The 12658-nt window shown below is 44.4% G+C and overlaps 1 protein-coding gene across 1 annotated transcript in view; it reads left to right on the top strand.

Moving 5' to 3' along the window:
- The window catches only part of DOC2B (double C2 domain beta), a 2126151-nt gene that overhangs the window by 372868 nt on the left and 1740625 nt on the right, over window positions 1-12658 (top strand). Inside the window, exon 2 of the mRNA XM_086958530.1 lies at window positions 6513-6592. Coding sequence (XP_086814656.1) covers window positions 6513-6592 — 80 coding nt within the window. The remainder of the gene's footprint in view (window positions 1-6512; window positions 6593-12658) is intronic.

Raw genomic sequence — 12658 nt, 5'->3', positions numbered from 1 at the left:
ACCGTATCAACGCGTGAGTATGCTCCCTCCTGCACCCTTGCACACACCGTATCATCAACCCATGACTATGCTCCCTCCTGCACCCTTGCACACACCGTGTCGACGCCACAGAACTTGAGAAGATGCGCTACTCGACAGGCAACTGTATCATTTCCACGTGTGCACCATTCTCCTCTTTCCTCCTAATGGACCAGTACTTATTATTGAACTGCCAAGCTGGTTTCCATCAGCACATATACCATTGTGATCCCTCACTCGCAGAAACAGTGCACTGTGCCTAGAGATGTAACTCGTCTTGTACCACAATCACGCATTGCCTGCTGCTGGTTTGCAAGCGGAAACGCGGCTGCAAATTATTGCCCTGTTTCCCTGCTCTGTGTGTGGAAAATAGACTAATGGGGAGCATGGATTATACCGCCGATCAAGCCTGCATGCCTGTCCCCTGGGCGCTGCCTCGCTGACTTTCCTCTAATACCCTAAATGGATGTCGATTACGGTGGCGGTCGGTGGCCATGGCAACGAGACGCCGAGCGCCGCCCTGGCTTCCCAGCCACTCGTGGCCCGCTGGTGACCTTCCCCCTCCCGGCTGTGACTCACAATCTAAACACCATCCTTTCTTGAACAGCGAATGCAACATCTTCGGTGGGACAAAGACAAGATGCACAGATATTGTAGGTTTTTTTTGACGTGTCACCACTGTTTCTGAGTGCCTCGTAGACACGTGCTAGTGACTGGATGAACTGAACCGAATACTTAATCTCCTCTGCCCTTAACTGTAGGGACGAGACATCCCATGAGACCATGAGAAATCCTCACCCCAATCTTCAGGAAAAGGATGAAACAACTTTTAATAAGAGAACAGTTCACATCTTAAATTTAGTATCTGCTAAGGCTGTAGCCTATAATCACTCATTATGGAACCAAATGTATACCCCAAACTGCTTGCTCAGGTTTGAGATTCTATCCATAGTAAATCTATATCAATATGCTGAAAATATAGAATAGGTTCTCTATCTGTTCTCATTAAGAGCACAAGCCCCATTAAGATCGAGATTGGGTCGGACTGGGAACGCAAACCGGGCCTTGAAATTGAGTCGCGGGGGGTCGGGTGGATGTGGTGAGTGTGAAAAACACTGCAACTGCTTTTGTTATAGGGGGCTGATATTGTTGCAATGCTGCAAAACTGGCCCCCAGTAACAAAAATGGCCTCCGGGGGTCCAAAACCGGCCCCACCCTGGCGGCTCACCGGGAAAATGCCTGGTGCCCGCTTCGGCCTGTGCTCAGGTATATGAAAATTATCCTAGAGAGCTCGTCAATCCATCATGCTCTGACATGAGAACGATGCTCGAAAACTTGTGTGATCAGCATGCACGGGTATATGAGAATGAGCCATAATAACTTGAGTGATCAGCATGCACTGGTATATGAGAATGAGCCATAATAACTTGAGTGATCAGCATGCACGGATATATAAGAATGAGCCATAATAACTTGAGTGATCAGCATGCACGGGCATATGAGAATGAGCCATAATAACTTGAGTGATCAGCATGCACGGGTATATGAGAATGAGCCATAATAACTTGAGTGATCAGCATGCACTGGTATATGAAAATGAGCCATAATAACTTGAGTGATCAGCATGCACGGATATATAAGAATGAGCCATAATAACTTGAGTGATCAGCATGCACGGGTATATGAGAATGAGCCATAATAACTTGAGTGATCCGCATGCACGGGTATATGAGAAAGAGCCATAATACCTTGAGTGATCAGCATGCACGGGTATATAAGAATGAACCATAATAACTTGAGTGATCAGCATGCACGGGCATATTAGAATGAGCCATAATAACTTGAGTGATCAGCATGCACGGGCATATGAGAATGAGCCATAATAACATGTGTGATCAGCATGCACGGGTATATGAGAATGAGCCATAATAACTTGAGTGATCAGCATGCACGGGTATATGAGAATGAGCCATAATAACATGTGTGATCAGCATGCACGGATATATAAGAATGGGCCATAATAACTTGAGTGATCAGCATGCACGGATATATAAGAATGAGCCATAATAACTTGAGTGATCAGCATGCACGGGCATATGAGAATGAGCCATAATAACTTGAGTGATCAGCATGCACGGGTATATGAGAATGAGCCATAATAACTTGAGTGATCAGCATGCACTGGTATATGAAAATGAGCCATAATAACTTGAGTGATCAGCATGCACGGATATATAAGAATGAGCCATAATAACTTGAGTGATCAGCATGCACGGGTATATGAGAATGAGCCATAATAACTTGAGTGATCCGCATGCACGGGTATATGAGAAAGAGCCATAATACCTTGAGTGATCAGCATGCACGGGTATATAAGAATGAACCATAATAACTTGAGTGATCAGCATGCACGGGCATATTAGAATGAGCCATAATAACTTGAGTGATCAGCATGCACGGGCATATGAGAATGAGCCATAATAACATGTGTGATCAGCATGCACGGGTATATGAGAATGAGCCATAATAACTTGAGTGATCAGCATGCACGGGTATATGAGAATGAGCCATAATAACATGTGTGATCAGCATGCACGGATATATAAGAATGGGCCATAATAACTTGTGTGATCAGCATGCACGGGTATATGAGAATGAGCCATAATAACTTGAGTGATCAGCATGCACGGGCATATGAGAATGAGCCATAATAACTTGAGTGATCAGCATGCACTGGTATATGAGAATGAGCCATAATAACTTGTGTGATCAGCATGCACTGGTATATGAGAATGAGCCATAATAACGAGTGATCAGCATGCACGGGTATATGAGAATGAGCCATAATAACATGTGTGATCAGCATGCATGGGCTTATGAGAATGAGCCATAATAACTTGAGTGATCAGCATGCACTGGTATATGAGAATGAGCCATAATACCTTGTGTGATCAGCTTGCACGGGTATATGAGAATGAGCCATAATAACATGTGTGATCAGCATGCACGGGTATATGAGAATGAGCCATAATAACTTGAGTGATCAGCATGCACGGGTATATGAGAATGAGCCATAATAACATGTGTGATCAGCATGCACGGATATATAAGAATGAGTCATAATAACTTGTGTGATCAGCATGCACGGGTATATGAGAATGAGCCATAATAACTTGAGTGATCAGCATGCACGGGCATATGAGAATGAGCCATAATAACTTGAGTGATCAGCATGCACTGGTATATGAGAATGAGCCATAATAACTTGTGTGATCAGCATGCACTGGTATATGAGAATGAGCCATAATAACGAGTGATCAGCATGCACGGGTATATGAGAATGAGCCATAATAACATGTGTGATCAGCATGCATGGGCTTATGAGAATGAGCCATAATAACTTGAGTGATCAGCATGCACTGGTATATGAGAATGAGCCATAATAACTTGTGTGATCAGCATGCACTGGTATATGAGAATGAGCCATAATACCTTGTGTGATCAGCTTGCACGGGTATATAAGAATGAGCCATAATAACCTGTGTGATCAGCATGCACAGGTATATGAGAATGAGCCATAATAACTTGAGTGATCAGCATGCACGGGCATATGAGAATGAGCCATAATAACATGTGTGATCAGCATGCACGGGTATATGAGAATGAGCCATAATAACTTGAGTGATCAGCATGCACGGGTATATGAGAATGAGTCATAATAACATGTGTGATCAGCATGCACGGATATATAAGAATGAGCCATAATAACTTGTGTGATCAGCATGCACGGGTATATGAGAATGAGCCATAATAACTTGAGTGATCAGCATGCACGGGCATATGAGAATGAGCCATATTACCTTGTGTGATCAGTATATGACAATGAGCCATAATACCTTGAGTGATCAGCATGCACGGGTATATGAGAAAGAGCCATAATACCTTGTGTGATCAGCATGCACGGGTATATGAGAAAGAGCCATAATAACTTGAGTGATCAGAATCCACGGGCATATGAGAATGAGCCATAATGACTTGTGTGATCAGCATGCACGGGCATATGAGAATGAGCCATAATAACATGTGTGATCAGCATGCACGGGCATATGAGAATGAGCCATAATAACATGTGTGATCAGCATGCACGGGCAAATGAGAATGAGCCATAATAACTTGAGTGATCAGCATGCACGGGCATATGAGAATGAGCCATAATACCTTGTGTGATCAGCATGCACGGGTATATGAGAATGAGCCATAATAACTTGAGTGATCAGCATGTACGGGTATATGAGAATGAGCCATAATACCTTGTGTGATCAGCATGCACGGGCATATGAGAATGAGCCATAATAACATGTGTGATCAGCATGCACGGGTATATGAGAATGAGCCATAATACCTTGAGTGATCAGCATGCACGGGTATATGAGAAAGAGCCATAATACCTTGTGTGATCAGCATGCATGGGTATATGAGAAAGAGCCATAATAACTTGAGTGATCAGCATGCACGGGCATATGAGAATGAGCCATAATGCCTTGTGTGATCAGCATGCACGGGCATATGAGAATGAGCCATAATAACATGTGTGATCAGCATGCACGGGTATATGAGAATGAGCCATAATTACTTGAGTGATCAGCATGCACGGGTATATGAGAATGAGCCATAATAACTTGAGTGATCAGCATGCACGGGTATATGGAAATGAGCCATAATAACTTGAGTGATCAGCATGCACGGGTATATGGAAATGAGCCATAATAACTTGAGTGATCAGCATGCACTGGTATATGAGAATAAGCCATAATAACATGTGTGATCAGCATGCACGGGTATATGAGAATGAGCCATAATACCTTGTGTGATCAGCTTGCACGGGTATATGAGAATGAGCCATAATAACTTGAGTGATCAGCATACACGGGTATATGAGAATGAGCCATAAAAACTTGAGTGATCAGCATGCACGGGCATATGAGAATGAGCCATAATAACTTGAGTGATCAGCATGCACGGGCATATGAGAATGAGCCATAATAACATGTGTGATCAGCATGCACGGGTATATGAGAATGAGCCATAATAACTTGAGTGATCAGCATACACGAGTATATGAGAATGAGCCATAATAACATGTGTGATCAGCATGCATGGGTATATGAGAATGAGCCATAATAACTTGAGTGATCAGCATGCACGGGTATATGAGAATGAGCCATAATAACTTGTGTGATCAGCATGCACGGGTATATGAGAATGAGCCATAATAACTTGTGTGATCAGCATGCACGGGTATATAAGAATGAGCCATAATAACTTGAGTGATCAGCATGCACGGGCATATGCGAATGAGCCATAATACCTTGTGTGATCAGCATGCACGGGTATATGAGAATGAGCCATTATAACTTGAGTGATCCGCATGCACGGGTATATGAGAATGAGCCATAATAACTTGAGTGATCAGCATGCACTGGTATATGAGAATGAGCCATAATAACTTGAGTGACCAGCATACACGGGCATATGAGAATGAGCCATAATAACTTGTGTGATCAGCATGCACGGATATATAAGAATGAGCCATAATAACTTGTGTGATCAGCATGCACGGGTATATGAGAATGAGCCATAATAACTTGTGTGATCAGCATGCACGGGTATATGAGAATGACCCATAATAACTTGAGTGATCAGCATGCACGGGAATATGAGAATGAGCCATAATAACTTGTGTGATCAGCGTGCACGGGTATATGAGAATGAGCCATAATATCTTGAGTGATCAGCATGCACGGGTATATGAGAATAAGCCATAATAACTTGTGTGATCAGCATGCACGGATATATGAGAATGAGCCATAATAACTTGTGTGATCAGCATGCACGGGTATATGAGAATGAGCCATAATAACTTGTGCGATCAGCATGCACAGGTAAATGAGAATGACCCATAATAACTTGAGTGATCAGCATGCACTGGTATATGAGAATGATCCTTTAGTATCAACATGGAGCTATCAAAGATGCTTGGATATATGAGAGTGACCCTTGCTAAATTGTACGCTCAGCATACTCAGATATGCAACCAACGAACCTTGGTAACTCTTCCGCAGTCCATTGCAATTGTTGTAATTATGTCAATGCTTTTCAGTTACACCAGTTGTTGGGATTCCTTTTTCTCCAATGTCTAAATATGAAATTGTCAATTCCTGAAGAAGAAACCTAACATGCTAAGTTGTAGATAAGTTATAGATGGCAATCAACAAGCTGAAGAACTGTCTCAAATCCTAAAGTGAATGGTCTACTATAATTATTTAACAACTAATTTGTTCGGGAGACTCTTACTGCCATCGGTAATGACATCGTTAATGCCATATAACACAATAAGCACATAAATTAAATCTTAAAAAATGAATTAACAATTTAAGTGTAAAATTGCGATGGCCAATCAGCTGTTGTTGATTATGTTCTCCTCTCTTTTTCAGCAACCCTGGGGACTTTGGATTTTAGCTTGCTGTACGATCAAGAAAACAATGCCCTTCACTGCACAATCAACAAAGCCAAGGTAGGTCCCCTGCCCAGTGTACGCGCTGTGAGAGTGATGTGTGATTAACTTTTGCTGTGAGACCTCCTTGGACCACTATAATGCACCTTGTGTCCCATGCTACCTTGCACCCTATGTTCGACCATGATCCTCGCCACTCTGTTACCTTTTTGAGTCCACAGTGGATTGTAATTATTCAACTACCTCTTTGTTTTGGGAGGTTTGTGTCATTAAGTACCTGGTCAAAGTGGGCATGCATGTATGTGTTTATTGCCATTCTAAAGCCCGAGCAACTGAGTGCTGTATATAGCAATAAGAAGACAATGGAAGTACGCCTGGAGAGAGAAGATAATGATTCAAGGTTGTGTATAAGAACATCCAAAGCCAAGGATAATTACACAGGTACTTATCTTGAAAGTGAGCAGCAACACAAAAGGATGAAAGCTGTGTTGGGAGTTTATGTTGGTTTGGAGTGTTCTGCATTCGTATGCTAAGTTATATTGTTTTGTTGAAGTTGCTGCTGTGAGTTGGCAATAAAGAGAAAAAGCATAATATTGGCCTCTGTGCTGTAATGTTGCACTTTCTACCCCCAATAACTCTCGGAGTCAGGTTGCTGTACACTCTATTTATTCAGGTTATATCGTACAAGGAGCGCCGAGCATGTCCTCTGCCCAGCCTGCTCGCGCGCTAATGCCTCGCTGCGCACGCCGCCTTCCTACGTCATCGCACGTCACGTAGCTACGTGACGTGCAACGCTAGAGCGCTCACTACATGTGCCTTGCCATAAATGGAGGGAAGAGTTGTCCCTTTTATCGGGCTAGTGGCCAGTGCAGCTAGGAAAGGCCCTATTCGAGGCCGATGACCAGCTCTGGGAGAGGTGGGACTTTAGCTTCTGGTGACGCGAGGGAGCGATTACTAACTTATCTGTTTATTCTGTCATCAGTAATGTGACATTCCAGTTAAGTTAATTCATTGGTATGTATTCATCAAGTTGATTCGATTGGGGTGAACCAGAGCTTCCACTCTAATTGCCTGATTACAGGTACTTGGAACATTGGGACCTCGGTGCAAATACCTGTTTGCAGATGGATTGCATTTGTAAGTGCTCTGATGTTTACTGCCCCCAGTTGCTACCTGTTGGTATTGACTGCTGGAATTTAATTAGTGAAAAATGCCCAGAAAACGCTGGACATGCATATTTTCATTAGGCCAGTACCAATATTCACGTTATGATTGGCATAATTTATCGGAGCCAAAGTACTGGGTGCAATAACTTCAGTGTATAGACAGTGGCAGCTGCCTCTGAATTGGGTTAGTGAGGCGGTGGTGGCTTCTCAGGATGATTTCTTTTTTAAATCAGCGTAGTTGCTTTGCCCCTGCATCTGCCGCACGTCTCTCCTCGTCTTCTTTTCTTCTTCCCGGTTGCTGTCTGCAGTGTGCACTGGAAGCACCCAGGCTTCCGACTCTGCCAGCCAATCACGACGCTGCAGGAGCAGAGTCGTGATTGGTCTGAGCGGCCTGTTTGGCCACTCAGGCAGTGCTTAGGGAGGCTAGGCATATTCTTCAAGGGGCTGCGTAAGAGAACATGCCCCCTAGAGGACCGGTCAAAGTGTCATGCGCATGTAGGGAGGGAGTGCAAGCCACACCTGCTCCCTCTGCATCAGCAAGCCCCGCCCCAGCCCACCCGGCATCGCAAAGGAAAATAAAATTATAATAGCTTCTTGTTATTATTATTTCCTTTTTCTTTTCAACTGCTCAACGGGCAGTGGGGCGACGCTCTTCTGCCTTATCGGAGGAGCCCCAACTGGCCATAAACAGTGTAGTTCTTCACTGGTCATCAGTGCAGATGTCACTGCAAACTGCCCAGCACAATGCAAAACTGTCCCAAAACCATACCCAGAATCAGTGCAGTTTCTGTGAACTGCCCCTATTGAGTTTTCCGAAAGCACAGCTTCCTTCCCGGGGAGGGGAGGGTCAGAGGAAAGATACAGTAAAAATGAGAAGGTGGGGAGGGAGAGTTAGGCATCAACTGTCATCCTAGATCAATACACCTTTTTGTGAAAGGTTAACTGGGAAATTGCAGGCAATTAGCGTTTTGACTGGATTGCTGAGAAAATGACTTGTGTTTGTACTTTTCTGTGCACAGCAATCTGTTGACAGCTTTTTAATGGTTCATTTAGCTGCTAATGAGCATTTCAGAGACCTGCGCACTTCGCCTGCGCACTTCGCCTGTTTGAGTTGAATTCCAAAGAGTTAATCACATTGTGACCAGTTCTAGTGATGCCTACAAGAAATATTTAAGATTTTTCCAATGTATTTACACACAAATCGTTTTAATACCTCCTGACAAACAAACGAGCGTCATTGAGAGACCTAAGGAGTGAGTGCGTCTCTATTAATAACCAGAATGCAGTCAGCCATCCTCGCACTAGCCCACACCCCATACACACCAAGACTCTGTGCCATACAGTCATCTGTGTCCGGCAGCGCTGTGGCTGGACTAGAGTCAATAACACTGCCCTAGTATTCCACGGCTGGGGGAGGAGCAGGACACTGTCATAATCGGGGGTAAGAGGGTGCCATTGACGACATTGAAAAATAGGGCTCCAGGGCTTAGGCTTGGTCACGTGCTATCATTCAATCAATCAATCAATCAGGTATTTATATAGCACAATTTATCACCGAGAGGGTATCCAGGCGCTGTGCTGCGGCGCTTAGTCGAAGAGCCAGATCTTGACTCCCTTCCTGAAATGAGCCAGCAAGCGGGAAGTGTGGAGGTAGAGGGGGTTCCAGGAGTTGGCCAATTGCCGTAGCCCTAAAGATTTAAGCAACAGCCATAGCCCTAAAGAGCCATCAGTAACAGTGAAAACAATTAGGTAATACTTTCCTAGTGCTGCATCTGCAGGTAGTAGAGAAGTGATGTCATGGTGACGCACCCTCCACCACATATTTATGTTGTGCATAGTAGTTTATTGTCAGGAGTTTTTATTTGCAATGGTGTCCTGGCAAAACAAACCCAGTGGCCAAAGTGGGTGGGATCGGCAGGGCACGGCGTGCGCCTTCTTCTTTTATTCAATAGATTCCGTTCCTCTAATTTTTTTTTAAAGATACGTCCCAGGGCACTAAAAATAGCCAAGGCCTACAGATAGCCCATGAGGCACAGGGTCAGACTAATTTTCATATGGCCATGTCTGAACTGGGGTGGCAGAGTGGGCTAAAGAACTGTAATGGATTAAACCCAGATCTGTTGACTGGGTGTGAGTGATTGGTTCAGATGCTCCGTCCATCACCACCCCCCTTTGTACCGCTTTGTTCACCATAAGTTGGCAGAGTATGCTCAGACGTGAATCCCTTGCTTACTTTGCAACTGGATTCAAGCAAGCCTAGCTGAAGACGGCTGTAATGCCAGAAACCGGTCCTAGGAAGCTTGTTTCCGGTCCAGGGAAGGCATGGCTTGGCAGTTTGGGCTGGACTGTTCCCATGAGGCACAGGGTCAGACTGATTTGCATATGGCCATGTCTGAATTGGGGTGGCAGAGTGGGCTAAAGAACGGTGATGGATTAAACCCAGATCTGTTGACTGGGTGTGAGTGTTTGATTGGTTCAGATGCTCCGTCCATCACCACCCCCTTTTGTACAGATAAGTCTCAGCATTCGTGGCCTTTTGAGGACCGGTGGGGCGGGCAGAGAAGGAACAGGACCTTGTTTCTTCCTTCCTGCCCAGAGAAGACAAGGACAGTGTCCACTTCTGCTCTGCCGCTGGCAGCTGCCCCCTCTCTTTCTTCCTCTTATTCCCTCTCTTTCTATCTAGTTCATACTCACTTACTGAAAATCGCATCTTGAAGAAACGGTTCTCACCCTCTCTTTCCTACTTTTATTTATTTGTTCCCCTTTGAAATGGATCCAAAACCCCCCACTTTTGCTGAAATGTCGTCATTTTCTGAAATATTTTCTATTCTGAAGTGCAGCCTCAGGACAGAGAGAAATAATGCAGGTTCCAGTTATGAGAAATAAGTACATAACTAAATAAAGCAAGACAGAATGGTTGCAAAGTGGCCAGATTGATTTCATTCACACCCAAACACATTAGCTCCACTTTACCGAGTTTGCCAGTGAAGTGCTGCTTTTGTTTTCTCGTCTTTCTGTGAACAGCATTGTTTTCCCTGGATGGGGAAGTGCACCATTCCTGGAGGTAATGTAATACCTGGTTAATGGGTGGATTGGAAAACAAAATGTGCACCACAGCTCTGTGTTCATGGATGTGGTCTTTTTAAACCATACTGGTTACGTTTTATAAGGATATAAGCAATGGACATTGAAAAAGGGCCCTTCACCGGCCCTGTAGTCATGTCTTTAGCTGTCCAGGCAAAAGAGCTCACTGATTTCTGAATAGTGAGTGTGAAAGCATTAAGGTAACCATGTTGTTCCTGCTTACATTTCACATGCTTTACTTATTCTTGCATTCCCTTTAAGTGTCTGCTTTTTCCAGCATGCTGTTACTTTTTTTTCAGTTTTCAGGCAACACTTGTACATAATTTGAATTGAGTCGCATCCAAGTGTTTATAGTGGGGCACAATTGGGTTGTAGCTGAAGGTAGAACAAGTTTCCCTCAGTGGGGCAGTATGGTGTTCAGTGGGGGAGGGGATGTTGCACTATGGTCAGAGCAGTCGAATTTGTAACTGGGGAACCTGGTTCAGCCTTCATGACCAGTCCCCAAACCACTCTACTGAGGGAGCACATTCCCATGCTAGACCTTAGGTGGACCTTAGCGGTGGCAAGTGTGGGTTAACCTTGAAGGCTTGCCCACCACAACCATACTGAAGTTCACCTCAAGTCTTGCGGGTAGGCCTATAAAGCAGCACACTCTAGAGCAACAGTGACTCTGTCACTAAGGTCACAGGACCCTTGAGTAGGTTAGGGCAGTGCAAACAGCGCTGATTTCAGGTGGGGTGTAGAGTTTGCAAGTATATTATGTTTTAAAAGCACTTGCTGCCTCCTTCCTGGCATCCAGCAAATTTCAGCAGCAATAAAATTGTCATGTTAACTCCAGTGATTAAAGTTCTTGCTAGAGAGAGATTGGAGTTTTGATTGGAGTTTTGTCCAGTTGACTCCTGGAAAGGTAGTGCAAAGGGTTGGTTAACCCGTTCCGTGCTCGTGACGGAACCGCTCCGTCAGGAGCCTCGGGTGGGCTGTGCTGGTGACGGAGCGGTTCCGTCACGGCCTGCTTGCCGCGCCTGCGCAGCACTGATTTTGCACCTGCGCGGCGCGTTCTACTGAGCGGGCGGGGCCGTGACGGAACCGCTCCGTCACAAGCACAGCCCACCCGAGGCTATAGCCGCTACAGCTAAGGGGTTAATGTGCCTGCTGCAAATAACATGTACCATGCAGAGCACAATGTGCACATTATGTAAGTAAGGTCAGTGTTTCCCTGCTTTTGTCAGACAACCTTTTGTTACTTGCAGTTTAGAAGTTAAAATTTTAACATAGAACAGTGAGCTAATAACTGTCATCAAAGATCTGCATGGAAACGGCAAGGAATAAAGTAGAGCATTGTGATATTTTCCCACAGTCTTTGTTTATCCTAATGTTGCAAAAAGTATTTATTCAGATTGAAATCCATTCTGATTATTAAAGAGAACCAAGACACAATGGTATTGCGTTTTAAATTCTGAGTCTGTGTTTCTCTAGACCAATCACTATTAAAATATACTGCCTACTAGTATGGTTGTCATGTGACCCTTACACCTTGTAGTCTTTTGCCTTATGTAACATTTCCTATACAGTGATTTACACACGTTTGATTGTCTCTGTGTAATGTGTGTGATGTAAAGTGCGCCGACACTCTATTCTGGTAAGAGTGGCACTTTAAATCAAATTAAATGCATCTGAGAGAAAGTGTGGTTAAAGAGGCTTGTGGGGTACTATTAAAGGGTGGTGGAAAGGGAGTCAGTGGTGGAGGTGGTCACTGTGGGGCACCAACAAACATTGTTGCACAGGGCGCCACCAGCACTAAAGCCGGTCATGCCCTTGAGGCCAGTCCATCTCACCAATTGGTTCCTCCTTTGGCCTTGTTTCAGCAGTAGTAACT

Source organism: Lissotriton vulgaris, chromosome 2_1 (genome assembly GCF_964263255.1).
Source record: "Lissotriton vulgaris chromosome 2_1, aLisVul1.2, whole genome shotgun sequence".
NCBI lineage: Eukaryota > Metazoa > Chordata > Amphibia > Caudata > Salamandridae > Lissotriton > Lissotriton vulgaris.
The sequence above is the reverse complement of the archived record's forward strand: the minus strand, read 5'-3'. Positions and strand labels throughout refer to the sequence as shown.